This window comes from Panthera leo, chromosome E1 (assembly GCF_018350215.1).
Source record: "Panthera leo isolate Ple1 chromosome E1, P.leo_Ple1_pat1.1, whole genome shotgun sequence".
Classification (NCBI taxonomy): Eukaryota; Metazoa; Chordata; class Mammalia; order Carnivora; family Felidae; genus Panthera; species Panthera leo.
In genome coordinates, this window is record NC_056692.1 from 4,254,543 (window position 1) to 4,281,081 (window position 26,539).

The window sequence follows — 26,539 nt, forward strand, 5'->3', positions numbered from 1 at the left end:
TATTTATTTTTGTTACTTAAAGACATTTTTTTTTTTTAACATTTTTGAGGGTGGGAGGGCGGAGGGGCAGAGAGAGAGGGACAGAGAGAATCCCAAGCGCTCTGTGCAGTCAGTGCAGAGCCCTCCACGGGACTCGATCTCACAAACAATGAGATCATGACCCGAGCCAAAATGGAGTCAGACGCTTAACCGACTGAGCCACCCAGGCGCCCCTATTTTTGTTACTTTGATGACACATCAACGCTCAACGTTACCATCCAAAAAGAATATACACTCAATTTCCACCTGCCCCTCAGCAGTCACGGCCTGTCCAGGCCTGGGTCTCCAGAGCTGGCCTGCTCTGCGTCCCCAGGGACCAGAACCTTGTCTCTACCACTGCTCACTGTGTCTGCCTTCCATTAAAGTAAAACGTACTCATTCCAGGCAATGCGAAAAATACTGCAAAGTGCAGAGGAAACAAAAAGTACCTTAGGCCAAGGTTTCTCAACCTCAACACCATGTGTGTTTTCTAACTGGACAATTCTTTTTCTTTTCTTTTTTTTTTTTTTTTTAACTTTCTTTATTTCGAGAGACAGCATGTGTGTGCATGTGCAAGCGGGGGAGGGGCAGAGAGAGAGGGAGTGAATCCCAAGCAGGCTCTAGGCTCCGAGCTGTCGGCACGGAGCTCGGACTTGTGAGTGCGAGATCATGACCGGAGCTGAAGTTGGACACTTAACCGACAGACACCCAGGGGCCCCTTTAAAAAAAAATTTTTTTTTAGTATTTATTTTTGAGAGGTGCGCATGCTTCCCCCCCTCCCCAAACTATCATGTTCTCTCTGCATTTCCCTGAATCATTATATATTCTTCAGAAAACGGCTTTCTCGTGTCTGCATGATATATAGCAGGCTGGATGGATATTCAGTGCCAAAATCCATTTTACCCGTCCCGTGTTGTTAGATAGTTAGGTTGGGCCCAACACGGGTAGTGCCATAAATGATGCTTCGCACATAAATCAGAATCCCTGGATGTGTTCCGAGCACAGAGACTGGAGGGGGAAATTCCTGGGTCAAAAGTCAGCTTCTGAGATGGTCATATCCATATACGTTAAAAAACAAAAAGGTTTAGTAGTAACGTCACTGTATTTGGGGGTGGGGGGTACTATGTTCTATCAGAGAAAAAAGCAAGAATGACGGGGCGGCGGGGGGGGGGGTGTTACCAATATTCTTCTTGACGTACCCAAGCCAACCCAGCTTTTTCCGTTCTGTTACAGCAGAGAAGGACCTAGGCTGACGTCTTCAGAAATCACCATGCAGGCGGGCAGTAAAAGTCAGGTTCGTCCCACATAGATTGGCAGGGGCAGTTTGGGGGCTCAACAGAAAACACACAGTGCCAGGGCTGGGAGGGACGTGTGCCATGAGCAGGGGAGCAAAGCGGTTACATTCGCATGCTGTGTCCTATCGTCTGTGCCCGGGTCCTCGTGGCTGAAGGCGCGGTCCCCTGACCTACATCATCAGCATCATCCGGGGACTGGTTGGAAACACAGAACCTCAGGGTCCCTCCTAGACCTTCTGAATCAGAATCTACATTTTTAAAAATGTTTATTCATTTTTGAGAGAGAGAGAGAGAGAGAGCCGGGGAGAGGCAGAGAGAGAGAGGGAGACACAGAATCCGAAGCAGGCTCCGAGACATCAGCACAGAGCCCGAAGCGGGGCTCGAACCCACGAACCGCGAGATCATGACCTGAGCCGAAGTCGACTGAGCCACCCAGGCGCCCCAGAACCTACATTTTTAACAAGAGGCCTGGGTGATGAGGAAGTCAGTCAACAGGGGAGATGCCTTGGCCCACACAGACGTCCGATTTCTTTCCCAGAGCGTTAGCGGAATTAACCTGGGCCCGACAGAACAAAGTTTCCAAAAATGGACACTCCTGTCTGTGTGACTGCCAAGTGTCACAGCTTGGCTGAGCTCAGCAACAGATCACAAGGCCTTGCTCTGAAGGGCACACGGCACCTGCTGTTGGGGATAAGCAGCCACGGTCACCCCGCATAGCAGCCAACATAAGTATCACCATTGCCATCTTCACCCCTGGGGCCTGGCAGAGGAGCTCCTGGAAAGGACTGGTGGACCCTGGGGTCTTCACTCAGAACATCTTCTGGATAGAACCTACGGACAGACTAGAACACGCCGATCCTTCGTTCCTCGGACACAGCTTAACGCAAACTAGGAGCACCCCGGGGCTCGGCGTCAGAGTCCGGTCTGATCGCTTGGTAACCGTGTGAACCTGCCTGAGTCACCTGAGCGGTCTAAGACTCCGTGGCCTCACCTGTGACACGGGAAAGGCACAGATGTGTATCTGCACAAGTGCCAACAGATGTGGTGATGGAGAAGCCAGGATGGGAATCTCAAGCCTTTCCCCCATGTCCTCCCATCCTACTGTGGTCTCTGTGCTAGATTATTATGAGAACAAATTTCACGTGGGAGTGCGGAGGGGGTGCACAGAAGAAGGGAAATCGCCCGGCCCCATCCATACTCGCAAAGCGATGGAAACCTAGACTCTACGTAACAGGAATCCAGACGGCAGAATGGAACCCTGTGCCCTATGATCCACCAAAATCACCCCCCGCCCCCCCAGCCACCTGCAAGTCCTAGAGAAAACCAGCAAGGCACAATCACCCGCTTTCCTCCAATCATGGCACGTGGGAACGACCCAGATACACCAACCGTTTTCTACACCAACCAGACCTGCACTGCCGTCCCCCGGACCCCCAGGACGCACCGTCTTGACGACAGCCCCCTGGCCCTGCATGACTGACCCCCCCCCCCACTACCTCCCGTCACAGGACCCCTTACCTGGGAATCACCGGTGGATTTTCGGACACTCATGTGGGCAGTCTCGGGAGGGTGCGCTGGGGTCCCTGCCGCGTGGTATCCATTCACTGTGGGAGAGAAACACGGCTCAGAAGCTGCACTGGCCACAGGCGGGCAACACCGGCTGCCTGTAACCACAGCCCCTTCTCCTGCCTGGCTCTGAGACGTCTCGCACGGCTGGGACCATCTCTCGGGATCTTACCGGTATTCACGGAGCCAGAAAAGGCTGGCACGCATCTCTCTAATCCCCAGCACCCAATGGCGGAACTCTTGGGGGAACCACGTTTCTTCCTGAACCAGAGGGGGACGTGCTGAAATGGGAGGTGGGGTCACGAGAGTCTAACAGCCGTCACCGAAAGTGCCACATCAGTTGCGGCCACTGGTGCCCGTCAAGGGTACAGCCTCTTTCCACAGAGTCAGGTGGCCCATCCACTACCTGCCTGCGGTTTGTGGTTACGTGGAGGTTACTGAGCTCGGTGAGCCTCAGTTTCTGGATCTGGAAAATGGGGACAATTCTCCCCAGTCTCCAAACCTACCCTGTTGGCATGAAAATCACACAAGACACGGGCCGCCTGGGTGGCTCAGTCGGTTAGGCGGCCGACTTCGGCTCAGGTCATGATCTCGCGGTTCGTGGGTTCGAGCCCCACGTGGGGCTCCGGGCTGACAGCTCGGAGCCTGGAGCCTGCTTCCGATTCTATGTCTCCCTCTTTCTCTGCCCCTCCCCCGCTCGTGCTCTGTCTCTCTCTCTCTCAAAAATGAATAAACATTTTCAAAATAGTTTTTAAAAAAGAAAATCAAATGAGACAGTATTTGCCAAAAGGAGCTGTGAGTTATGGAGGAACTTATGAAAAGGAGAGAGGGGTATAGATGGAGAGACAGCAGGTCACTGCTTTCCTGTTCCCGAATCCAGTCACCCTGAACCCCAAGCCTGTGTGACCTCTGGAGACCAGAGAAGCGTGCCTCCCTTATGCCCTGGGCTTGGAACAACATATCCACCATGCGGGTCGAACCAAAGACCTACAACGTGGGGTCCAACACGTGCTTCTTATGGAGAGAGCCCTGGAATGTGTCCAAAAGCAAGAGAGAGACTGGCTGAAAGCCACTGACACCTACTGATTTGCTGGAAGCAAGCAATGGGGTGATGGAGGCTGCCCCCAAGCAGGACCTTTTCACGCTGGGGGATGCCTCCCATTCTCTACCATTTGCAGTAAGAAACAAACAAACAAATCCATAAGCCCCTGCGACCAGAAACACAGACCACTGGGCAGACCCCCGTGGGCAGCTAGGCTTCTCTCTGATCTGCAGGGTGGTCTGATCCCCTGGAAGAATGCTGGGCACAGACACAGGAAGGCTCCCGAAAACTGGGCACGGAGGTGGCCCCCAGGGAGGTGGCTTGGGGAAGCAAGAAACAAATTAACCCGCTGGGCCAGCCACAGTCCTGGTCTGCACACATGCCCCTCAGCAGGTAGTTACATGCTGATGCTATCCATGAGTCCCCAGCTTAAGGGGGTGGGCTTCCAAGAGCATCGGAGGGTGCTGGGGGGGCGTCGAGGAGAATCCACTCGAGTTGGCATAAGCCATGCCGAGAAGGGCCCTACCCTGATAAGTATAACCCACGATGAAGGCATAACATTTGAGAACTATTACTTATCAAACAGCACAGGACTGAAATGGATAAAACTCACGTGGTGCGGCATCTAAAGACAACAGGGGAAAACTGGACCACTTTCCGTATGCAGCTGAGCAGGGGCAAAAGTGAGGCTATCCCAGCAATTTAATCAACTAGATGTTAAACATCATGCACTACAAAGAAAGGTACCGTCTTTTGCCAACAAGCCACAGAAACTTAAAAAAAAAATGATTTGGGCATATTTAAGCCACAAATAAAGTGTCAGTAAATCGCAAAAGGCATAAAGAACGTTGACCACATTCTTTGACCAGAAAGCAGTAAAAGAAGATAATAGCAAAAGAACAAATATCAAATTCCCCATCCCTCCAATTCCCAAACACTTGGAAATTTAAGTAAATGCCTTCCAGGGGCGCCTGGGGGGCTCAGTCAGTTAAGCATCTGACTTCAGCTCAGGTCATGATCTCATGGTTTGTGGGTTCGAGCCCCGCGTCGGGCTCTGTGCCGACAGCTCGGAGACTGGAGCCTGCCTCAGAGTCTCTCTCTCTCTTTCTCTGCCTTTTTCCTGCTCGTGCTTTTTCTCAAAAATAAAATAAACATTAAAAAAATAAAAAAATAATAATTTAGAAAAGATTTTAAAAGCCAGTAAAATTAACCAAAGGAAAACATGAGGAGGGGGTGTAAATACAGCAACAGAAATGAATTGGTTAGGAAGCAGGATGACATTCACAACTCAGGCAAGTTCTCTTTGTGTGCACCTGGGGGAGGAACCACAGCAATAAAAAAGCAGGTCAGCCCATCTAATTTGAGACACAGAGAGAGCACGAATGCTGAGAAGGTGGAATTAGAAAGAACACATAAGCAGATCTCATAAGAGATTTTTTTATAAATACAAGAGCATATGATTTGTAATTATGTGCTAATAAATACACGACCTTCCGTAAGACCCAAATGATTAAAAATGGCTTCAAAGAAGAAACTAGAAACCCTAGAAACACCAAAATGAGTAAAACTTTTGAAAAATGACCTCCCTCCAAAAGGCACTGGACCCAGATGGCTTTACGGGCAAATGCATTCAAACGCTCGACAAAGAAAATCCTAGAAAAAAACGCACCTGGCTTTAGGAACATGGGGCAAATTTCCCAGTTTATTGCACAAAGCCAGCATTACCCTGACCCTAAAACAACAGAAGAACTGAGCCACAGTTCAGTTTGACTACACACACGAAATATGTATACTCTTACCTGAGTAGGTCTTAGCCTGGAAGCAGTCACCACCTCTGATGATGTTGGGTCCCTACAGGGGGCCTCCTGGAGGCCAGGGGCCGCCCTTCTGACCCCCACTGACCCCCTCACAGCACCTAAACGTGCACCCTCAGTATACGCCTGTCTGCCTTCTGCTTCCAGCATCCCCCAGGCACCCCGTCTGCCACATTCACGCCAGCCAGGAACTGCCTAACGCAGGGGCATTCTGTCCCTAATCCACTCTCTTGTTCTCACTTCGGTTCTGAGCTGTCAGCTGCTGGCTAATTACTCCCCATGTCAAAACAATTACCGGGAAAGAAAAAATAATTTTGCATCCAACCATTTCTCTCCATCCGGCAGCTCTGCCCTGACCTGGTGTGGCTGTGTTTCAGGCCCCCAGTCCCAGGCACACTCAGAAAAAGTGCTTGGTGGAGATCTGAACGGTTACGGCTTACCCACGAGCATTCCTGATTATTCCCAGTCCTCTGGGCTCTCAGCTGACCAAGAGTTAGAGGCCAGAAGTGGGTGCTTTTGAGGCCTCCAGCCTCCGGGTAGCAGGGGGCGGGTGGGATAAAATACAATTGGTCAATGATCACTCACAACCATAAGGGACACAATTCGTTCTGGGGATACAAGAAAAAAGGAAAATGCCCATTTCAGCTGTTTTTAAGAGAAGAAAAAGGGAACAGAAGCTCTTATGTAGTAACTTTCATAATTTCCAGCACAGATATAAACAACACGCACGTATGTTTCATCCCTCGTTGTGGGCGGTTAAAAACAAAGAGAGGGGGGCTTGAGGGATGCATCAGAAGAGGGGACGGGTGTTTGGGTAGAAAGGGAAAGAAGGAGGCCTTCAGGGGCGTCGGAGAGGAAGTGGATAAAGACGGAAAGGAGGGGCACAACAAGAGTTCCCGAGAGACGCCAAGCAACAGAAAAGAGTCCGCAACGTCCGTCGCCCAGAATCCGTGGGGTCAGTGGCCCTGCTTCCCTCCGGCTCCAACCGCCAGCAGAGAAAGTTCCCTCCTCCATGCCTCACTGTTCCCTTAGAGCACCCCAACGAGTAGACTTAACCCTCCCAAATGAGAAACTCAGCCCTGGACAGCCCCCCTTCTAATCTCCCTCCCTTTCTTTCTAACTCCCTTGAGTTCTTTCCTCAAGCTTAAGGAACCCAGGAGCCCCGGGGTCTTGTTCATGACACCCGCACGCCCACCCCCCCTCACACAGTCAACATGGCGGAACGCAGGGTTTCCCCAGGCATGCAACTCCGCGGCATTTGTTCTAAATGTGAGGCGGTGAAGGGAAAGGGAAGTGTCTTATGGTCCAAAGAGTTTGGGACAAGTGGCCCCCATTATTCACTGCTTTATTACCCGAGGCCTGTTTAAAGACAGGCACACCTCAGAGATATTGCGGGTTGGGTTCCGGATCACCACAATAAGCAAACGTCACCATAAAGTGGGTCAAACGCATGCTTTGGTTTCTCAGATGTACGTGAAAGTTATGTTTACATCCTACTCTATTAAGAATAGCGTAAGGGCAGTGTGTCAAAAAAAATGCACATACTTCATTTAAAAATACTTTATTGGGGCACCTGGGTGGCTCAGTCAGTTAAGTGACTTCAGCTCAGGTCGTGATCTCACAGCTTGTGAGCTCGAGCCCCACGTCAGGCTCTATGCCGACAGCTCAGAGCCTGGAGCCCGCTTCGGATTCTGTGTCTCCCTCTCTCTCTGCCCCTCCCCCACTCACACTCTGTCTCTCTCTCAAAAATAAATAACATTTAAAAAATTAAAAAATCACTTTATTGCCAAGAAACATCAGGCATCAATCTGAGCTTTCAGCGAACCCTCATCTCTGTGCTGGTCGAGGGTCAGCGTTGATGGCTACGGACTCTGCAGGGTGGTGGCTGGAGGGACGGTGGCAATTTCTTGAAATAAGACAACAGCAAAGTTTCCTGCATCAGTGGACTCTTTTCACAAACAATCTCCCTGTAACAGGTGATGCTGTTTGAGAGCATCTGACCCTCAGAAGAACTTCTTTCAGAATCAGAGTCTGTCCTCTCCAACCCTGCTGCTGCTTTATCAACTAAAGTTCATGGAATATTCTCAATCCTTTGTTGTCATGTCAACAATCTTCACAGCATCTTCGCCAGGACTGGATTCCATCTAAGAAATCACTTTCTTTGCTCATCCATAAGAACCAACTCCTTAGCCAATGAAGTTTTATCATGAGATTGTAGCCATTCGGTCACATCTTCGGGCTCCACTTCTGGTTCTAGCTCTCTTGCTGTTACTGCCACATCTGTAGTAACTTCCTCCACTCAAGTCTTGAACCCCTCAAAGTCCTCCATGAGGGTTGGAATCAACTTCCTCCAAACTCCTGTTCGTGTTGGTATTTCGACCTCTTCCCGTGAATTGCGAATGTTCTTAACGGCACCTAGAATGCTGGACGCTTTCCAGAAGGTTTTCAGTTTACTTTGCCCAGATGCATCAGAGGAATCACTATCTAATGCAGCTAGAACCTTCCAAAATGTATCTCTTAAATAATAAGACTTGAAAGTCAAAATGGCTCACTGACCCAATGGCTGCAAAGTAGATGTTGCATTAGCGGGCCTGAAAACAACATGTATCTCACCGTCCATTTCCATCACAGCTCTTGGGTGAGCAGGTGTATCATCAACGAACAGTCATATTTTGAAAAGAATCCCTTCTTCTCAGCAGTGGGTCTCAACAGTGGGCTTAAAATATTCAGTAAACCAGGATGTAAACAGACGCGTAGTCAGGCAGTCTCTGTTGTTCCGCTGATAGAGCCCGGACGGAGTAGAGGAGCACCATTCTGAAGGGCCCTGGGATTTCTGGAATGGCCAACGAGCACTGGCTTCACCTTGAAGTCACCAGCTGCATTAGCCCCTAAGGAGAGAGTCAGCCGGTCCTTTGAAGCTTTGAAGCCAGGTGTTGACTTCTCTTCACCAGCTCTGAAAGTTCTAGATGGCGTCTTCGTCGAACAGAACACTGTGTGGTCTACCTTGAAAGTCTGTTGCTTAGGGGAGCCACCTTCATGAACTCTCTTGGCTTGACCTTCTGGAGAACCTGCTGTAGCTTCTGCATCAGGACGTGTTGCCTGACCTTGCACTTTGACGTCGTGGAGACGGCTTCTTCCCTCAAACCTCCTGAACCAACCCCTGCTAGCTTCAGGCTTTTCTTCTGCAGCTTCCTCACCTCTCTCAGCCTTCATGGCATTGAAGAGAGTTAGAGCCTTGCTCTGGATTGGGCTTTGGCCTCAGGGAACGTTGGGGCTGGTGTGACCTTCCATCCGGACCACCCAAACTTTCTCCCCATCGGCAATAAAGCTGTTTCTCTCATCCTTCCTGTGTCCACTGGAGAAGCACTTTCCATTTCCTTCCAGAACTTCTCCTTGGCGTTCACAACTTTAGCCCAAGTGTTGGCCTATTTCAGCTTTCAACATGTTTTCCTTATAGAGTTCAATTATGTCTAGCTTTTGATTTACAACGAGAGACATTCCACTCTTCCTTCCCCTTGAACACGTAACAGGCTGTTGTAGGGTGTTCAACTGGCCTAATTTCAATATTTCTGTGTCTTGGGGAAGAGGGAGGCCTGAGGAGCAGGAAAGACAGGGGAATGGCCAGTTGGAACAGTCAGAACACACACAACATTTATCAGTGAAGTTCACTGTCCTATACGCACACGGCTTGTGATGCCCCAAACGCAATCACAACAATAACATCAAAGATCGCCGATCACAAAGCAAATCACTGTAACATATATCATTGTAGTGAAAGAGTTGGAAATATTGAGAGAATTACCAAAACGTGACTCAGAGACACGAAGTGAGTAAACGCCGTTGGAACAAAATGGCGCTGACGGGCTTTCTCGACACAGGGCTTGTACAAACCTTCCATTTGGAGAAACCTCCCCCGTCCGCGAAGCCGCGATGTGTGCTCCTGGACGCTGACATGTTCTGTGAACCTCACACAAGGCAACGGTGTGTGGTATTCCTACACTTACATGGCTGCTAAAGAACCCATTCTGGGCAAAAAGGCAAGAATACCATGGAACCCACTTTGGGAAGAGCTGTGGCTGTAGGAAGGCAGGTTTTGAGGGCAGGCCAACCCAGGCAGACACGGGGCCCAGTTTTGTGCTCAGCACCTCTGAAGGCACCACGGGCACACCCCTGCCTCCCACCCTCACCACACCCTGTAAGGTGGAGGGAGGCTGCGTCTACACGGCTCTGTCCAGGGGGAGCAGTTTCACATGACGGCCTTCTGGTCTGGAAACATCGGTCTGCCCACCTGGGCCTCACTGTCTTCACCGACTGTCTAGAATGAAAACTGTATTCCCCCAAAACAGAACTCACAACACATCCGTCCCCGGGGCTGTAAATGGCTGAAAGCCTGTGGCTATTCTCCAGGGCGCCAAAGGTTCAACTGGTTTGCCTGAGCTGACAAAATCACAGAGTTAGGAACCACACACGAGCCCTCCTGCCAACCGGAAGTGTTAACCGTCTTCCTTGAAGTCGATGGTGAGGTCTAGCTGAGGGCCGCCGCGGAGGCCTCTCTAGGCCTCGTAACTTGCTATTTCTGCAGTGAATGGAGGGTCCTGCTTTGCAGCGACGCTGGGGAGGACAGCTGCTAGGGATTCCTGATCTGGAGAGGGGGGTGGGTGAGGGGGAGCCCCCTTCCCAGGGGCCCCTGCTCAGGGGAAGCACAGCTGTCTGTGGGCACAGTGCTCCTGCCTGGCTCCACCAGCTCAAAGGCAGGCCCTCCCTGATCGGCAAGGGAACCAGCTCAATGCCCTTTGATCTGGCTCCCCCGGGGGCTGACGGAGGGAGGCTCTTCACCCAAGGATGACCCCTTAATGGGCGCAATCCCCCAGGCTGGACAGAGCCAGAATCTGAACCTGGGTTTCCCGACAACTCCCACCCCCTCACCGCCAGCGCAAGTCCGTAAAAGACCGATTACCTCCAACCTTAAGAAAAACCCAAACAAGGGGCGCCTGGGTGGTTCAGTCGGTTGCGCGTCCGACTTCAGCTCAGGTCATGATCTCATGGTTCGTGAGTTCGAGCCCCATGTGGGGCTCTGTGCTGACAGCTTAGAGTCCACTTCCTCTGTTCCCCCCCCCGCCCCTTCCTTCCCCCCCCCAAAATAAATAAAAACAATAATTTTTTTTACACTAAAACATAAATGCCACGTGGTATCCAGGACTGGATCCCAGAACAGAAAAATGACATTGGTGGAAAAACTGGTGACAGCTGAATAAAATTTAGTTAATAGTAACGTATGACATTAATCTCTTACTTTTGACAAATGCACCCACTTATGTGATGTTAACAGCAAGGGGAAGTCAGCACAGGGTTTGTAAGAACTCTCTGTACTGGTTTTGTAATATTTCTGTAAACCTAAAATTATTGCCAATTAGGGGCGCCTGGGGGGCTCAGTCAGTTAAGCATCTGACTGTGGCTCAGGTCATGATCTCACGGTTCGTGGGTTCGAGCCCCACGTTGGGCTCTGTACTGATGGCTCAGAGCCTGGAGCCTGCTTTGGATTCTGTGTGTGTCTCTCTCTCTAACCCTCCCCTGCTCACGCTCTGTCTCTCTCTACCAAGATTAAACATTAAGAAATTTTTTTAATTATTCCAAAACAAAAAATACATATATTAAATAAAGTAAAAATACATTAACCATTCAGTTCCTCAGCTACACTGGACACAGTGTATCCGTTAGCCACAGTGCCTAGTCTTACTACAGTGGACAATGTAGATACACACATTTCTGTTATCACAGAAACTTCTCGTGGATGACACTGCTCTATGGCATCATTCATTCTGCCCAGGGACCCATCCGTGAAACTCCCAGAACCTCATTTTTCACCCGGTATTTTCCTTCCGTCTCACTGTGACAATCTCTCTCTCCATAAATCACTGCCTCCACACAGGGTATGAAACCAGCCCAAGGATCATTTTTAATATTTGCAGCAGTTACTGAATAGAGCCTTTGGTGTTTCTGTTTGGGTTTAAACTTTATTACCAACGCGGACCTCGCCCAGAAAGCCTGGCACGAAAGGTCTCCAGGAAACCTACGGAATGAACACACCTCCCAAGTCTGGTGGTCGTAAAGGAGGCGGTGTAGGAAAAGTCCTCAGCTCAGTGCCGACCCGACGTGACACCCCACATTCAAAGAGCGGAATCCCATTTTGGGGGTGCACTGGGCCTTGCTCCCCCCCGGTGGGTAACCCGGCTGGCTGTGCTAACGGCATCTGACAAACCTGCCCGTCCCTGCCAACCGAGAGGAATTCTGATTAAGCCGAGTACTGCCTGGCTGCTTCAAGGAGGCGGTGTCTTGGGTAGTCAGTAGAGCGTCTGACTCTCGATTCCAGCTCAGGTCATGATTTCACGGTTCTGGAGTTTGAGCCCTGCGTGGGGCTCTGCGGTGACCATGCTTGGGGAATTCTCTCTCTCCCTTGCTCTCTGCCCCCTCCCCCACTTGTGCTCGCTCTCTCAAAAAATCAATCAACTTAAAGAAAAAGAGGCAATGTCTCATGAAGACAACTCTACCGCATTTCACTGTCACCTCCAACCACCACACTCAGAATGAAGTTCTGACCCCTTCCTCTGGCTTGCTGGTGGGGGGAGGCAGGCTCCGCCCCTGCTGATTGCTCTTCCCCTCATCACCTACCACTCCCCACCCCCTTCATTGCCCACCCTCCAGCCATACTGGCCTGCTCTGTGTGCTCAAACACGCCAAGGTCACTCCTGCCTCAGGACCTTTGCACCTGCCGTTCCCGGACCCAGAACACATCACCGCGACCCCACACACATACCATCTTCTCCTCACTGGGGCCATCCCTGACTCTCCAGTCCCACACTGCCCCGCGGCCCTCACTTTAACCCCTTCCAAGAGAACATGCAAGAACAATCCGACACAACTCACATTTGGGCTTATTTGCCCAAATTCCCCACTGGAATGCGGGTCCTTGGGAGCAGGGACCACAGAGGTGTGGCTTATCTCTGGCACAGTCCCCAGCACCGAGAACAGCATCCGGCATATTCTTCGAAGGAAAGGTTTGAAAGTCTATCACGGCTGCGTTCTCCAAAGCATGAGCACAACAAGAGGACCCTGAGTGGTGGCCAGGAGAGGAGTCAACAACCCCAGGAGCGTGGGGGTGGGGACGGTTACGCTTTGAAGCAACCTCGTGTCTCGCCGGGTCCGTTTCTCTCCCACAATGAAATTCAACCTCCTGAAAGCTGACTGTTCTAAAACCGAACGAGAGAATGCCTGGGGAAAAAAAAAAAAAAACCCTAGTGCTCCCCGTAGAAAGAAATGTCAATGTGGCTGCTCTTGTATTCTTTTGATCAGAGGTTTCCTGCGAAAGCTAGAAAAAGCGCCAAAACCTCACAGATGCTCCTGGAGCCTCCCTGGTAGGATCCTTCCCGTCCCCCAGAGGGACGATGCAGACTTGACCGGCATTCACGCCCCGGGGCGGGGAGAGAATCAAGAGTCATAACCCACAGAGGGCTGGACGGGACCGAGCTACAACCTTCCTCCTCCAGGCCCTCGTGTATAAATGGGCAGAAGCAGGCCTGGCACGGAGACGCGACGTGCCCGAGGCCCCAGTCTGACAAGCTGTGATTTCTAAATCTAAGATGCCGTGACGACCAGGGAAGGAAACAAAGGGGCCTCTAACTGAACGAGCAGACGCCCCTTCTGGCTCCCACGGTATTTGCAAAAGGTGGGTCTCAGAGCCCGTGAGCCACGGTTCTGCAGATTTCGCCGCGGCTTCTCACGTCGACGGGCCACGGTATGTCGCGTGACCCTCGAACAGTGCACGACCCGTGTTCTGAGTCACCCCAGGACGGAGCCCCTCAACTCTGGTACTACTGACAGGTGGGGCCTTATAGCTCTTTGGGGGGTGGCTGTGCTGGGCAATGCAGAGGTCTAGCAGGATCCCTAGCCTCTGTGCACTGAATGGCCACCCTGAAAATTGTCTCCAGATGTTGCCAAATGCCCACCGGTAGGCAAAATCACCCCCAGAGTTCAGAACCACCCTGCTGGGGGCAGAGAAGCTTAAAAAGTCCGTGCCGGTGTTGTAGACAGACAAAAGAACAGAAGCACGGAATCAAACAGGGTCTTCACTCGAGACCCCGAGCCTTCAGAATGCCGATGCACCTGCTGAGTCGCCAAAGGGCAATAGGGTAGGCAGAATTTCCACCTGCATTCGCCCACAAATGCAGAGAAGTCGACAGACCTCGCATCCTGGGGCCTTGGGAACAAGTGTCTCTGGTCCCCAGTGGGTGGGGGCAGAGGAGGGCGAGTCGGTGTCCACGCGCTCTGTCTAAACGCTTTGGCCGTTCTCGTCATTGGGTCTGACCCTCTCCCTCCTGTCTCCCCCTCCCTTCTCAGCTCCAGAGTCCCAGCACCCAGCTCTGCACTCGGGGTTGTGCCGATCAGGGGAAGGCAGGAACCTGTCACCTGAGCAGGGCCCTGAGCCAGCTCCTGCCACCCCCTCTCCTGGGAGACGGGCACCGAACCGCACAGAGGGGACAGAAGGATACTAGGGACCGTGCAAGGGAGAACAGGCCCCGGAGAGGTGGGCCCACGGACTCAAAAGGCAAGTCCCCCAACCCGCCCCATCAGCATGCACTGCAGGCCGCAGTGGCCGCAGATCAACTGCTCTGGCCAGAAAAGACAGCTGGGTTTCCTTTCTAGCGTCTTGGCTGGCCAGGATCAGGGGCCACACCTCACTTTCTGCACACTGGCATTTCTACTGTTATAAAGAACAAGAACAAAACCACGAGAACGACAACGGAGAAGGGGAGAAGGCAGCGTGCCCGAAAAGCCTGTCATCTACAACAGGTCGCAAGGCTGAATGAGAGCCCGGTTCTGGAGACAGGCTCTCATCAGGGAGCCCTCAGCCCAGCCCTAGAAAAGCAGGAGTAAATGCCCCATCGCCCTCCTTCCCCAGAGGGCTCCTTCCCGGGGCTCCCGGGCAGCCCAGTCGGTCAAGTGTCCGACTCTCGAGTTTGGCTCAGGTCACGGTCTCACGGTTCGTGGGTTCGAGCCCCACATCGGGTTCTGTCCTGACAGTGCAGAGCCTGCTTGGGATTCTCTCTGCCCCTCCCCTCCTCCCACTGTCTCTGTGTCTCTCAAAATAAATACATAAACCTAAACAGAAAGGGTTCCTTTCTGTTTGAATCCTTTTTTTTTTTTTTAATGTAGGTAAAAGATGTACGTAAAAACATTTCAAAAGCCCGGAACATCCCGCGCCTCGGCTGACTCTCCAGAGCTTCCTGTGTATACTCCATCTTCATTTCCCTAAATAACATACTTTGATCGTGTTCTGACTTCTTAGTGCACCAGCGATCAAGTCCAAAGACTCTCCACTATGAAAGGCAGGCTGTGTTCAGCCCACTCTCTGCACCCAAGACCCTTCCTCTGTTCCAAGGTTTAAGGGTCTGCTTTCTACTTTACTACGCCTGTCTGCACACACGCATTCATTCATTCACGCAGCCACTCATTCATTATTTCAGCTCTTCCGTGGGTCACCTGTGATGTGTTAGGGAAGCTACTCAGACCTCTGATTTGGGGCCACCGTGAAGACAGTGCAGGCCCTCACTACCCTGCACATAAGCTGCTGTTCCTCCCCCAGCCCCCTCCCCACCCTTCCCCTCCGTCCAGCTACACCGTCTGCCATGTCTCTTCAAAGCCGCCAACTTGAAATTCCAGGCTGCCACCACAACCACACCTTCTGGACTTTGGCCTCCGGGTTGATGCTTAAGGCTGGAAAACCACCAAATGAGGTTCACACCCCCTGTGGCTGTGGAGACATTCGCTGCAGCCAGGCCGTGTCTGGGGACTGAGGATCCCACAGAAGAAAAGGAGAGACGAGGTCCCCACCCTCGGGGAGTGTCCTGCCGGGATCGCCAGGGAGAGCCCATCCTCCTAGTGCTCCGGACCGCTCCCTGGGATCGGCCAGTAAGATCCCCCGCCAGGCTCCAGACCCCAGAACCCACAGTCTTGGCCTTTCCGATGAAGGCGGGTGTGTGGCCCCTCCCGGCTGCCCCAAAGTAGTGGGTAGACTGTACCTGTCGGAGGCAGAGAGCTCCTGTGAGGGCCAGGGCTGGCTGGAATCCCAGAAGAACTGCTGGGGCGTTCCCAGGTGGTCTCTGGTCAAAGAAAGAAACACAGTCACTTTCAGATTGTCATAGGGCAGAACCCCAGAGGGTCGCAGAGCAGAGCTAGATGGGAGAGCTGGAAAAAATAGGGACCTGGCCGGGCCACCGTCCTGCCCAAGCCCGGGAGGCGGGAGCTGGCTTTCTGCTCCCACGTCATCCCCTCCCCACCTGCCACGACGACCGAGCCTCTCTGCTGGGGACCCTTCTCCACACGGCTGCGAACAGGAGGCAGCCTTCCGGCTGGGATCCTTGGAACCGTCCCCTGCTGGCCCCCTACCCAGCCCCCACTGATCCCCCAAGGCTGCCGACCCATGTACCTCCATTTCGGTCTTGTGCCCTGGAACCCAGACGCTAACTGGGTGTTTCTCCCAAGTGCCCACTATCACCTGAAACCCCAAAGCCAGAGGAAGGAGCCCTGGCCTGGGGTCTGTACAGAGACACGGGTCCCCTGTCAAGTGAGGCTGATTTCCCAAGTCCTTCCCGGCTCTCCAGGCCTACGTCTTGTCTGAATTCCAGCCGCTACCTCGGCCTGGCCCCTGCCCCCTGCCCCTTCTCCGGATGCCCAGCCAGGAACAGAGCTAACACTGCAGCCGTGTGATGGCCCCTGAACTCGACATGAGCCACACTGCCACTGTAAGCAGAGACTTCTCCTAAAGTTACCTAGCGACAAAAAGAATACCTTCTCACTCTGTACAATATGATGACGTAGAAAAACACACAGAAAAGAGTAGACACCCATAATCCCACAGCTCTAAGTCAACATTTTGGTATCTCTGGAGATTTATTTTCTTTCTTTCTTTTTTTTAAAGTTTATTTATTTTTCAGACAGAGAGAGACAGAGCATGAACGGGGGAGGGTCTGAGAGAGAGGGAGACACAGAATTAGAAGCAGGCTCCAGGCTCTGAGCCATCAGCCCAGAGCCCGACGCGGGGCTTGAACCCACGGGCCGCAAGATCGTGACCTGAGCTGAAGTCGGACGCTTAACCGACTGAGCCACCCAGGCACCTCTGGAGATTTATTTTCAAGGCATATACAAATCTTTAAAAGGAAACAAGGGGCACCAGGGTGGCTCAGTTGGTTAAGTGTCCAACTTCAGCTCAGGTTATGACCTCATGGTTTGTGAGTTCGAGCCCCGCATCGGGCTCTGTGCTGACCGCTCGGAGCCTGGAGCCTGCTTCGGATTCTGTGTCCCCCTCCCTCTCTGCCCCTCCCCTGCAAGCGCTCTGTCTCTCTCTCAAAAATAAATAAACATTAAAAAACTATTAAAGAATAAAAAATAAAAAATGAAACAAACATCATACCGTACTTTCTTGCCACGTATCGACTTTTGGATCTTTCCCAACGTATTAAAGCAGCTGGGAAGTACAGTGGTTAGCATCTATTAACAGTGGTGATTCTGGGGCCAGATGGCCCGGCTTTGAATCCCGGCTCTCCCTCTTCCCACCACCAGTGGAAGCTTGGCCAAGCTAACGGTCTTCCAAGAGTCTCCTCTGCAAAATGAGATCACAATGGGATCCACCCGAGGCAATCATTGTATTCGTGCGAAATGCCCACGTAGAGTTATTTTTAGCCAGTGGAATATACAGACATGACATTATTTAATGAAAATTTCTATTACTAAGAACTCAATGGTCTCAAATGCCAAAAGCAAAATTAAGCACAGCTTTCCACTGGCTTCTCTCAATTAGGATTCGAGAGAACTGGGTTTCTGCCTGGGCTCTGCTGCTTATCTGCTGTCCAGCCCTGGCCAAGTCACTCTGCCTTTCTGGTCCTCGGCTTCTCCACCCAAAATGAAAGGGTTGAGCTAACTGGTCTTTCAGGCCCCCAAACTCCCGCCCTCCAGCTCCAAATCAGGGGTCTTAAAACTTTAAACCCATTGTTTGGGTTTAAGGAGTTTATGGCTCCAGGAGTCAGTCGGGAGGGAATATGGTCCCTTCATGTCTTAAGGGAGAGAATACAGAGGGGAGGTTGAGGGAAAGGAGGAGCAGGGAAACAGCCACCAGGAACAAGGAGGGACGGGCAGACCAGGCTCAGCGTTTTCCGGGTGGGAGGAGGGGTGGGCGGGCTCAGCCCAGAGCCCGTCTCTGGCTGCAGGTCACGAACAGGGACAATCCTTTGCTGGCTCCTCTCCCACAGGGCACACAGAATAACGTCCAAACCCTGTAGCCCCCCGCAGAAGGGCGCCCCTGTCTGTCTGTCCAGATTGAATTCTCACTTCACCCCAGCCCATTTGCTGGTCTCGCAACATGCCTTTGCTATCATGGTTCCCTCCCCCCGGATGCCAGAATCTCATGCACTAGACAAGTCTCAATGAAAATGCCGCTTCCACCAGGCAGCCTTCCCAGACTGCGTTTCTGCCCTGGTGTCAAATGCCCAAACTCTCTAGAGCGAATGCTGCCCAGCTGCAGAGGCTCACAGTGGAGTCCGTCTTGGGGCACAAGGCTGTATCTGGGCTCGGGGGCAGGGAGTGTTGCCCACACAATGGCTGGCCCATGTTGGGGGGTAAAAAGCCCACCAATTCCCTTGCCTGGAGGCAGACAATTCCACCCAGCTCAGAGCTCTCAGGGGCTGGCAGGGGCCCTTCCTGTGACTTTACTACATTACTGCTTCCTTCCCTTCCCCGGGGGATTCCTCCCAAGAGTATACCCCTGCCCCCGAGCCTTCTGCACTTAAGTCTGTCTCAGGTTCATCGGAGAACCAGGCCTGAGAATCCCCGACAGCAACACCCCCCCCCCCACACACACACACCTTCCATCTAGCTCCTCTGAGGGAATCAGCACTCTGTCCCACCTCTCAGACAGCACAGACCTTGACCCCTGTCTTATCTCCCTGAGAGCCGGGTCTATGTGCGTGGACAGATGGGCAGACGGAAGGACAGACACCGTGACGGCACAATGTAGGTTCCCATGTGATGTGCCCTTCCAGTCTCTAGGGATAGACAGCCCTGTTCTTCCTACATGTGGGAAAGGTCCCCAGGGAACTGTCCACTCTGCACCGTGGCCTTGACCCCTTTGGTGGCTGATGCCACGGACCTGATTTCAGAGAAGGCTCTGCGGCCACATCGGGGCTCGTGAAAGTCGGCTGGGAGCAGGGCGGCAAGGTCACTGGGCCGCCTCTATAAGATCACCAGGCCGCCTCCACGTGGGGCCTAAGACGGAGGGCCAGCTCCTCTTAAAGCTGAAGCTGGTCACGCCCAAGATGAAACTCGGATTCTAGCTGGATGAGAGCTGAGCGCATGTGCACGGAGAAAAGAACACAGTGGCAAATGACTCCTGGCGGCAAATGGAGGAACCCTGGAGGGCGGCAGGGGGAGGCGACTCGTGGCACGGGAATGGTGGCAGGGGGGTGTCGGGCCAAACTCGGAGCAACCTTCCCACTGAAGCCACTGAATCTGCGGGATTCGGGACCCCTCAAGGATTGAAACTTACTGAAAAGTAAATACATGAAAATGTGACCTGGTGGCCTTGGGGGGAGGGAGGAAAGAGAGGGAAAGAGAGAGGACACGGCAACAGACACAAGGACTTGACTCGCCCCTCCGTCTTCTTACATTCATCCACCTGTGTGCTGGGACCGGAGAGAGAGACACCACCAAGCTCGGGGAGAACAAAGCAGCCTGACTTGAAGGCACTTTTAGCAGAGAAGCCTCTGTTTCTTGTCCCTCCTCCCCCCAGCCTGGGGCTCTCTAGGGAAGGGGGCGACAAGCGGCAGAGACCCTCGGGCAACAAGAGAAAATGCACCGAGAGCAAAGAGCAGGGTACAGCTGCCCCTGTTGGTCCCCTTCGCCTCCCCACTGGGAATCCTAAGGATGGAGCAGAGAAGCCAGCGTGGCATCATGTGCTTGGAGGGTCTGCAGGGGGCCCCGAGATCGCAGGCAGGTGCAGGCTTGCAGTCTGAGCCCCACTCGCCAGAAGGCTCACTGGCTGGGTCACATACAGGCCCCCCCAGAGGCTGGAGTCCCTCGTTCCCATGTGAACCACATCTGTCCGGCCAAACGCCATCAGGGCACCATAACTTCTAGAGGATGCTTTGTAAAGGATGCTCGCCTTGGCTGGCTCTGACTTAGCCCAAAACCCAAAGCCACTGCAAGTCTGAGGCGGGTAGGTGGCCAGGCCGGGCCTGGCAGACGTCTGGAGAGAGCCACGGGGACTGTGGCTGAGTGACCTCACCAGCAGCAGGAAACATCACCCCAGATGACCATACCACCCACAGGGAGGAAGCCATTTCTAGATCTTTTCCAATAAGATTCCTTAATCTATTTACAGCACACCGAGCTCGTCGACCAAGTCAAAGCAAAACTGAAGCGGGAGTTGGGGGCCCGAGTCACCCTGGATTAAGGTTCTTCTACATTCTCTGGGGACCTATCCCTGGGACTTTAGGTGGTTCCACAAACAGCCAGACTCCTCCTGCTTCCAGAATCGTCACCACGCAGCCCCCAGAGGCTCTGGGGAACACGGGGAGGTCAGCCTGGAGAAGTGAGACGTGTTCTTGGAGAGACTGTCCAGCCAACGCAATTTACGAGAAACACGCTTTTCCTAACGGCAGCCCTCACTCAATTCGGACCTCCTCCACGAAAGCCAGGAAAAGCCACACACACAGATCGACTGACTGTGGATCAAACCGGCCCAGGGAAGTCGCTCTCTAAGCCATCAATGCTACGAGCTAGAGGTTTTAATTTCCCCGTCAGTGGATGACAGTTGCTGCCGTGTAGAATAAAACTTTCAGAGAAAAATCTAGTTCAAAGGAGGACAGACACGTAAATCTGGGTTTCAAAGCACAGATGGCCCCTCCTTACAAGAATAACCCTAATGCTAATAATAAAACAGGAAGCAAGGCACGACTTACTGACTTTAAACAGTCACTTCTGGACTTCATTGCCCTTGTTAAGACTGCATCCTGCTTGCATTAGAGATACCGGCTTCCGGTGGGAAAGCCACAAGGATCCCCTGGATCGAGGCCACTGGTCCTGGTGATTTGCCTTTTGGGGAAGGTGTGAGCCCTACCCTCCCTGTCCCGCTTGGTCCCACCCTTACACCCCAACCCCTACTCCCTGTCCAGCCCCAGTGGACACCTGTTCCCCATCGGTCCACTTGCTTGGCTATGGTGGTGGCTCTCTGCTGCCCCCAGTGGCTACTAGGTGAAATAACCACAGGTACCAGCTCAGAGGGAATTGGGTCCTTTGGGGTCCTGGCTGGCCTCTGCCATCAGGCCACCCCTACAAAGGCAAGCTGCAGCAAGTCACAGAACCCAGGTCAGCGTCCAGAGGGTCCCGCTCACCTCTCTCCCCCCTCGGGGACTCAGCAGCAGACGCTCTGGTTCCCTCCCACGCACCAGTGTTTCCGTGGTCCTTGGCTTTGTAATCACCCCAGTGACGGGCCTCTGGCCCACAAGAGCATTCCCAACCCCTTCTTAAAATTAAATAAAATCTGACTTCCAACCACACACTCTCTGCAGGAAATGAACTACCAACTCTCTGCGCATCCACTCGTGCGTTTCCCTCCATGGTCCCCAAATACCTATGAAATGGGTGCAACCGTTTCCACTTTCTAAGAACTAAATCCTTTCTAAAGAAACTGAGGCCTCGGTTGAGAACCAGCAGAGCTAGGACTCGGTCTGCCAGCAAGGACCACCAAGTGCCCGCTATGCCAACCTCCCTGAGCTCTGTGCAGGGAGCTGCACAAAACAGTCCTGTTTTAGTCTATGTACCACTCTGAGAATCATTTTTTTTTTTAACGTTTATTCATTTTTGAGAGACGAGAGAGGCAGAGTGGGAGCAGGGGAGGGGCAGAGAGAGAGGGAGACACAGAATCCGCAGCAGGCTCCAGGCTCCGCGCTGTCAGCACAGAGCCCGATGTGAGGCTCTCAGGTTAGATGGCAGGACATGCTAAAGACAATAAAGCAGGGAAGGGGGATAAAAAAATTGTATTAGAAAGGGATTTAATTTTAGAAGAATATCCAAGGGGCCCCCGGGTGGCTCAGTCGGTTAAACGTCAGACTTCGGCTCAGGTCATGATCTCATGGTTCGTGGGTACGAGCCCCGCGTCGGGCTCTGGGCTGACAGCTCGGAGCCTGGAGCCTGCGTCCGATGCTGTCTCATTCTCTCTCTCTCAAAAATAAATAAATAAATATTTATAAGAATAGCCAAGGAAGTTCTCCCCGAGAAAGGCACATTTGAGTCAAGTTTGGAAAGTAGTTTAGCAAGTTTCCATTGCTGCATCAGAAACCACCCCGAACTCAGCAGCAGCTGCAATCAATGAGCATTTATGACGCCACACTGTTCTGGAGGGTCAGGAATCCAGAAGGGGCTTAGTGGGGCGGTTCCGGCTCAGGCTCTCCCATGAGGTTACAGTGTGATCTTAGCTGGGGCTGCATCACCCGAAGGCTTGAGCGGGGCTGGATCCGCTCACATGGATGGGCCAAAGTTCCTTGCCCCCAAAGCGTGAGATCTGAGAGAGCAGGGAGAAATCATGATGTCTTTTACCACCTAGCTGTAGAAGTGACTCTCCGTCACAACGACCAGATTCTACTGCTTGCAACGCTGACAGAATGTGGGAGGGACACAGAGCAGCATGAGTGACGGGCACTGGGTATGTTGGGGGCCCTTTTGCAAGCCGGCTAGTGCCAAAGAAAAGTAACAAGCCATGCACGTAGTATGTGAGGGAACAGAACTGCAGGTGGAGGGAACCGAAAGGGAAAAGGTTGAGAGGCAAGCACACATCTGTCACCTTCAAAGAGCTGCAAGGAAGATTATATGGCTGAAAAGTGGGGGTGGAGGCGGAGGGCCGGAGTCAGAGGTCACAGGGCCAGACTCGATCACCCAGGGCACTGGCTCTCAGAGTCGGGTCCTGGACCAGCAGCATGAGTATCTCCTGGGAACCGGCTAGAAATGCAAGCCCTCGGGCCCCATCACAGACCTGCGGAATCAGCAACACCGGACGTGTGGGGGCAGCCACCGCGGGGCTTGAGGCAGAGAAGTGACATGATCCAATGATGGCCACTCTGCCAGGCCCTGCCTCCGAGCAGGCTTCCTGGGCTCACGCCCCTCAGCACGTCTGGTGCCCTGGATGTGTCATCTGTGAGTTCTGCCTCTCTGTGTCCACCCTATCAGTCCTCCAGAGACTGAGACAAGCTTGGGCTCTTCCAGAACTCCCTCCAGAAGGAGCAGTGGCAGCTGGGGAGTGTGGCGTGAGTGGGGCAGGGTCCATCCAGGTGAGGACGGCACGGCCAGCACCACCGCCATCAGCTAGGATGCCGGAGGGATCCGGGGATGTCCCACTCGGGAAGGGTCAAGAAGGGGTGCCCAGGTAACGACCCCTACTCGCAGCTCTAGAACCAGACCCTTCCGTGCTGGTTTCAGACCCTGTGGGTGAAAAGGCAGTTCCTGGACGATCTAACGACACCCAGGAAGGGCCGCTTGACGGAGGACATTCTGGCATGGGAAGCTTTATCTCGATCCGCCTCCCACGGGGGCTTCCCCAACTACCCTCAACTCCGCTCACACAGCACGGATTCCCAGCGGCAGGGACGGATCAGGCGGCCTCTCAGCAAATGGAAACATGCAAAGTCTTTTTGCAAACTGCCATCAGCGGGCGCGTCAGCAGAACTGTGTTCTGTGGGATCGATCGCGTACGTCTGATCGCCAGAGGGAGGGCTCCTGAGCCTGGGCCAGACCCTTACTTTCGGGCAGTGTGGACCACTGGGGCCCCAGAGTCCGCATCTTGAGTTCCAGCCAGAAATGCGTGGCAGGAGTCGAGCCTGAGGAGACCGGAAGCAGACGTGGGGATGTGCTAGCTAACGGCCCCCAATTTGCAGTGTCTACGAGCCACGGGCAGTGCACGTGTGACCACGATGGCCCCCGGGGCGGCTCCCCTGAGCTCTGAGAGCCCCCGTGCTCTGAGAACAGGGTGATACCAAGACTCTGCTGTTCAGGAGAAGAAAGGAATGGACGGTCCACCTGCCCTGGTGCTTCAAACGCCGTCCTCAACCCAGAGTTGCTGTTACGCACCTCGGAGGTCAGGCATCGGTGTCCTCCAGGCAGATGTTCAAATCCCAAGTCAACCCCTTGGCAATGAATGGCGTGGCACCCGGCCTGCCTCCTCACTGCAAAGCAGGGATAACATTGCAGGAGTCTGGGGGTGCTGGATGAGCAGTCAGTGGGCCACACACAGCCTGACACAGAGGAAACCCTCAAAGCCCCGTAACGACAACGACAGTATTAATAAAACAAAACCCTCTCCATTCCTTCCTTCTCTCTGCTTCCCAGCCTCCCACCCCAAAAGCCTCCTCCCTGCTTTCAACCCTGTTCATGCCCTCCCAGAGCACATCTCCCAAAGGGAGAGGGAGGGTAGGGCTCCCTCTCTGATGCTAGGGAGAAGAAGGTTCTAGAATGCCTTCCTTATCACGTCTGAGCTGTAGAGGGTGTCCCTCAGCCAAAGAAACATCACTATCAGTGGTCTACCACTTTCCAGCAGCTCAAAGGATCCTTTCAGCAAAGCCTGTGATCCGGGCAGGACAGGGACCCTCACGCCTGGTTCACAGACCGTACAGAAGCTGGCGATGTTGTCGCAATAAAGCAGCAGTCCCTTTAGCACCCTGGCCCTTTGACATTAGCCCGAACCAGAGGCTGGCTCCAGCCTACGTAGAGGCCCTAGAAAAGTAGGACCAGCCATGGCCAGAGAAATTCTAGTGGAGACCTGGGGCACCGGTGGGGCGCCTGGAAATCTCTGAGCCTGTCCTTTAAACCCTTTAGGGTCCCTAGTGTATGTCAGCCCCCTTAAAGAGTGCACACCCGGGCAAACACACCAGGAATCCCTGACCTTGAATCGAGGGATAACAAGGGTTGACTGCAATGCAGGAAAAAAACAGGTGGTTGCAGCTCAGAGATATTATGACCCACAACTTAATGGTTGAGAAAACAGGAGGTAGGTCCTGAGAAAGAAACCTTATCAAAACCGAAGCCTGGACCCTCGGAATCCGGGACTTACGCACAGGTACCTGCCAGAACTCCAATCCTGTCTCCCCAAAACCTGGTGACTCATCAGGGTCATTGGGACCACTTGGTAAAAACACAGATTCCCAGACCTGGGACCTGAAAATTCTCCAGTCTCCGTGATTAACCAGATTGGGGGGGGGGGGGGGGCGCGGGGCAAGTGGTAGAGTCCATAGTAATCCATCCCAGGAACCAGCCACAGACCAGAAGACACGTAAATGAGACAAAACTTGAGGGTTAGGATCAGGCAAGGTTTGAAGCAAGACGCATGGCGGGAATGTAGGGTAATTTAAGGAACTCCCTAAACACCCATCATCATTACCCGACCTTCTAAAACTATCAGGCTCACGACACCTGTCTCCAGAGAGCCACGGCTTTGACGTGAGGCTTTGTCATCTATCCTAGTTCCGGGGCAGACTCACGAATTAGAGTAGGACTGTCACAAACCCTTTCGCGCGGCTCAGTCTTTAGACTCTTCCTAGAATAGGGGACCATGAAATGGAGAGGAGAAAGTATGCAGTGAAGGAAACCGAGAGGGAAAAGGCACCAAGAGAAGGTGCCAGTGGCTGCTTGATGGGGACAGAGCTGGCAGAGGGCGGAAGGCAGATCAAGGCCACCTGGTTCAGACACGGGGAGAGCCCAGGTGACCTCACGGTCCTGCGTGCTCCTCGTCCACACCATTCAGACTTTCTGAGTACTAGCTATGAACAGGTGCCAAGCCTGGGGAGGGGATCCAGGAGCCCAAAATTTTGTCCTGCTCTCAGGCAGCTGACGGCCTGGCTGGGGAGCACGGATGACCTCCTCGTCCCTCAGCTACAGCACCTGCCCTCAAGTCCAGCCCTCCCAATGGATGTATCCTGAGGGCAAGGACTGGGTCAAATAAATGTATCCCTGTCTCCCAGGCAAGGTAGAGTGGGCATTCGGTGTTGGAGGAATGAACACAGACTCAGCTCAGAGCAAACATGAGAACTCAGTTTGGCTATGTGGCCAAAGGCTGCTTTTCACAAAATGTGTGTCTGTGTGTGTGTGTGTGTGTGTGTGTGTGTGTGTGTGTGTGTGTGTCTAGATGAAAAGACAGACAAATGGATGGGAAGACAAAGAAGGACCAGGCAGAACGGACAGACTTCCCATTCCCTTCACACAGCATGAATTACAAATCCCACAAGCAGTCCAATCTAAAACGAGCAAAGAATACACGGCCGCAGGGGTGGGGGTGTGGTGTTAAAGAAACATAATGGCAGATTACCAAGCGGAAGAGACGTCCGGTCTCACTCAAAACTGGAGAAACCCAAACAGAGGTGACAACAAGACACTGTTTTCTTACCCACCGGACACGTAATGTCTTTCAAGACTGACAACCCCTCGTTACCAAGGATCTGGAAAAACAGGCTGGGAGTGTCTTGGAAAGGCAGTATGGCAATAGCGATCAAAATCCCAAACGCACACGCCCTTTGACCTAACAACAGTTTCGGGGGTGCAGTGATGGCATCAGGATGAAGATATGTTTGGGGGCATGTTTTGTTAGAGGAGGAAAACTCCAGGGACACGCTGGGAATGCCCAGGGGACATGATGCCGTTGTTCCAGGGTATGAAGCGGATGAGGGTGTGCTGGTGTGCGGGGCATGTCCAAAACACATGGCGAAGTGTACAAA

The 26,539-nt window shown here is 53.0% G+C and overlaps 1 protein-coding gene across 7 annotated transcripts in view; it reads right to left on the bottom strand.

Annotated features, from left to right (window-relative positions):
* Positions 1 to 26,539, bottom strand: part of GAS7 (growth arrest specific 7) — a 214,082-nt gene that overhangs the window by 43,035 nt on the left and 144,508 nt on the right. For all 7 annotated transcript variants that reach the window (XM_042915461.1, XM_042915459.1, XM_042915464.1 and 4 more), the window contains exons 3-4: positions 15,812 to 15,892; positions 2,832 to 2,917 (exon numbers count right to left, since the gene is read on the bottom strand). In XM_042915461.1, the coding sequence (XP_042771395.1) occupies positions 2,832 to 2,917; positions 15,812 to 15,892 (167 nt within the window). The remainder of the gene's footprint in view (positions 1 to 2,831; positions 2,918 to 15,811; positions 15,893 to 26,539) is intronic.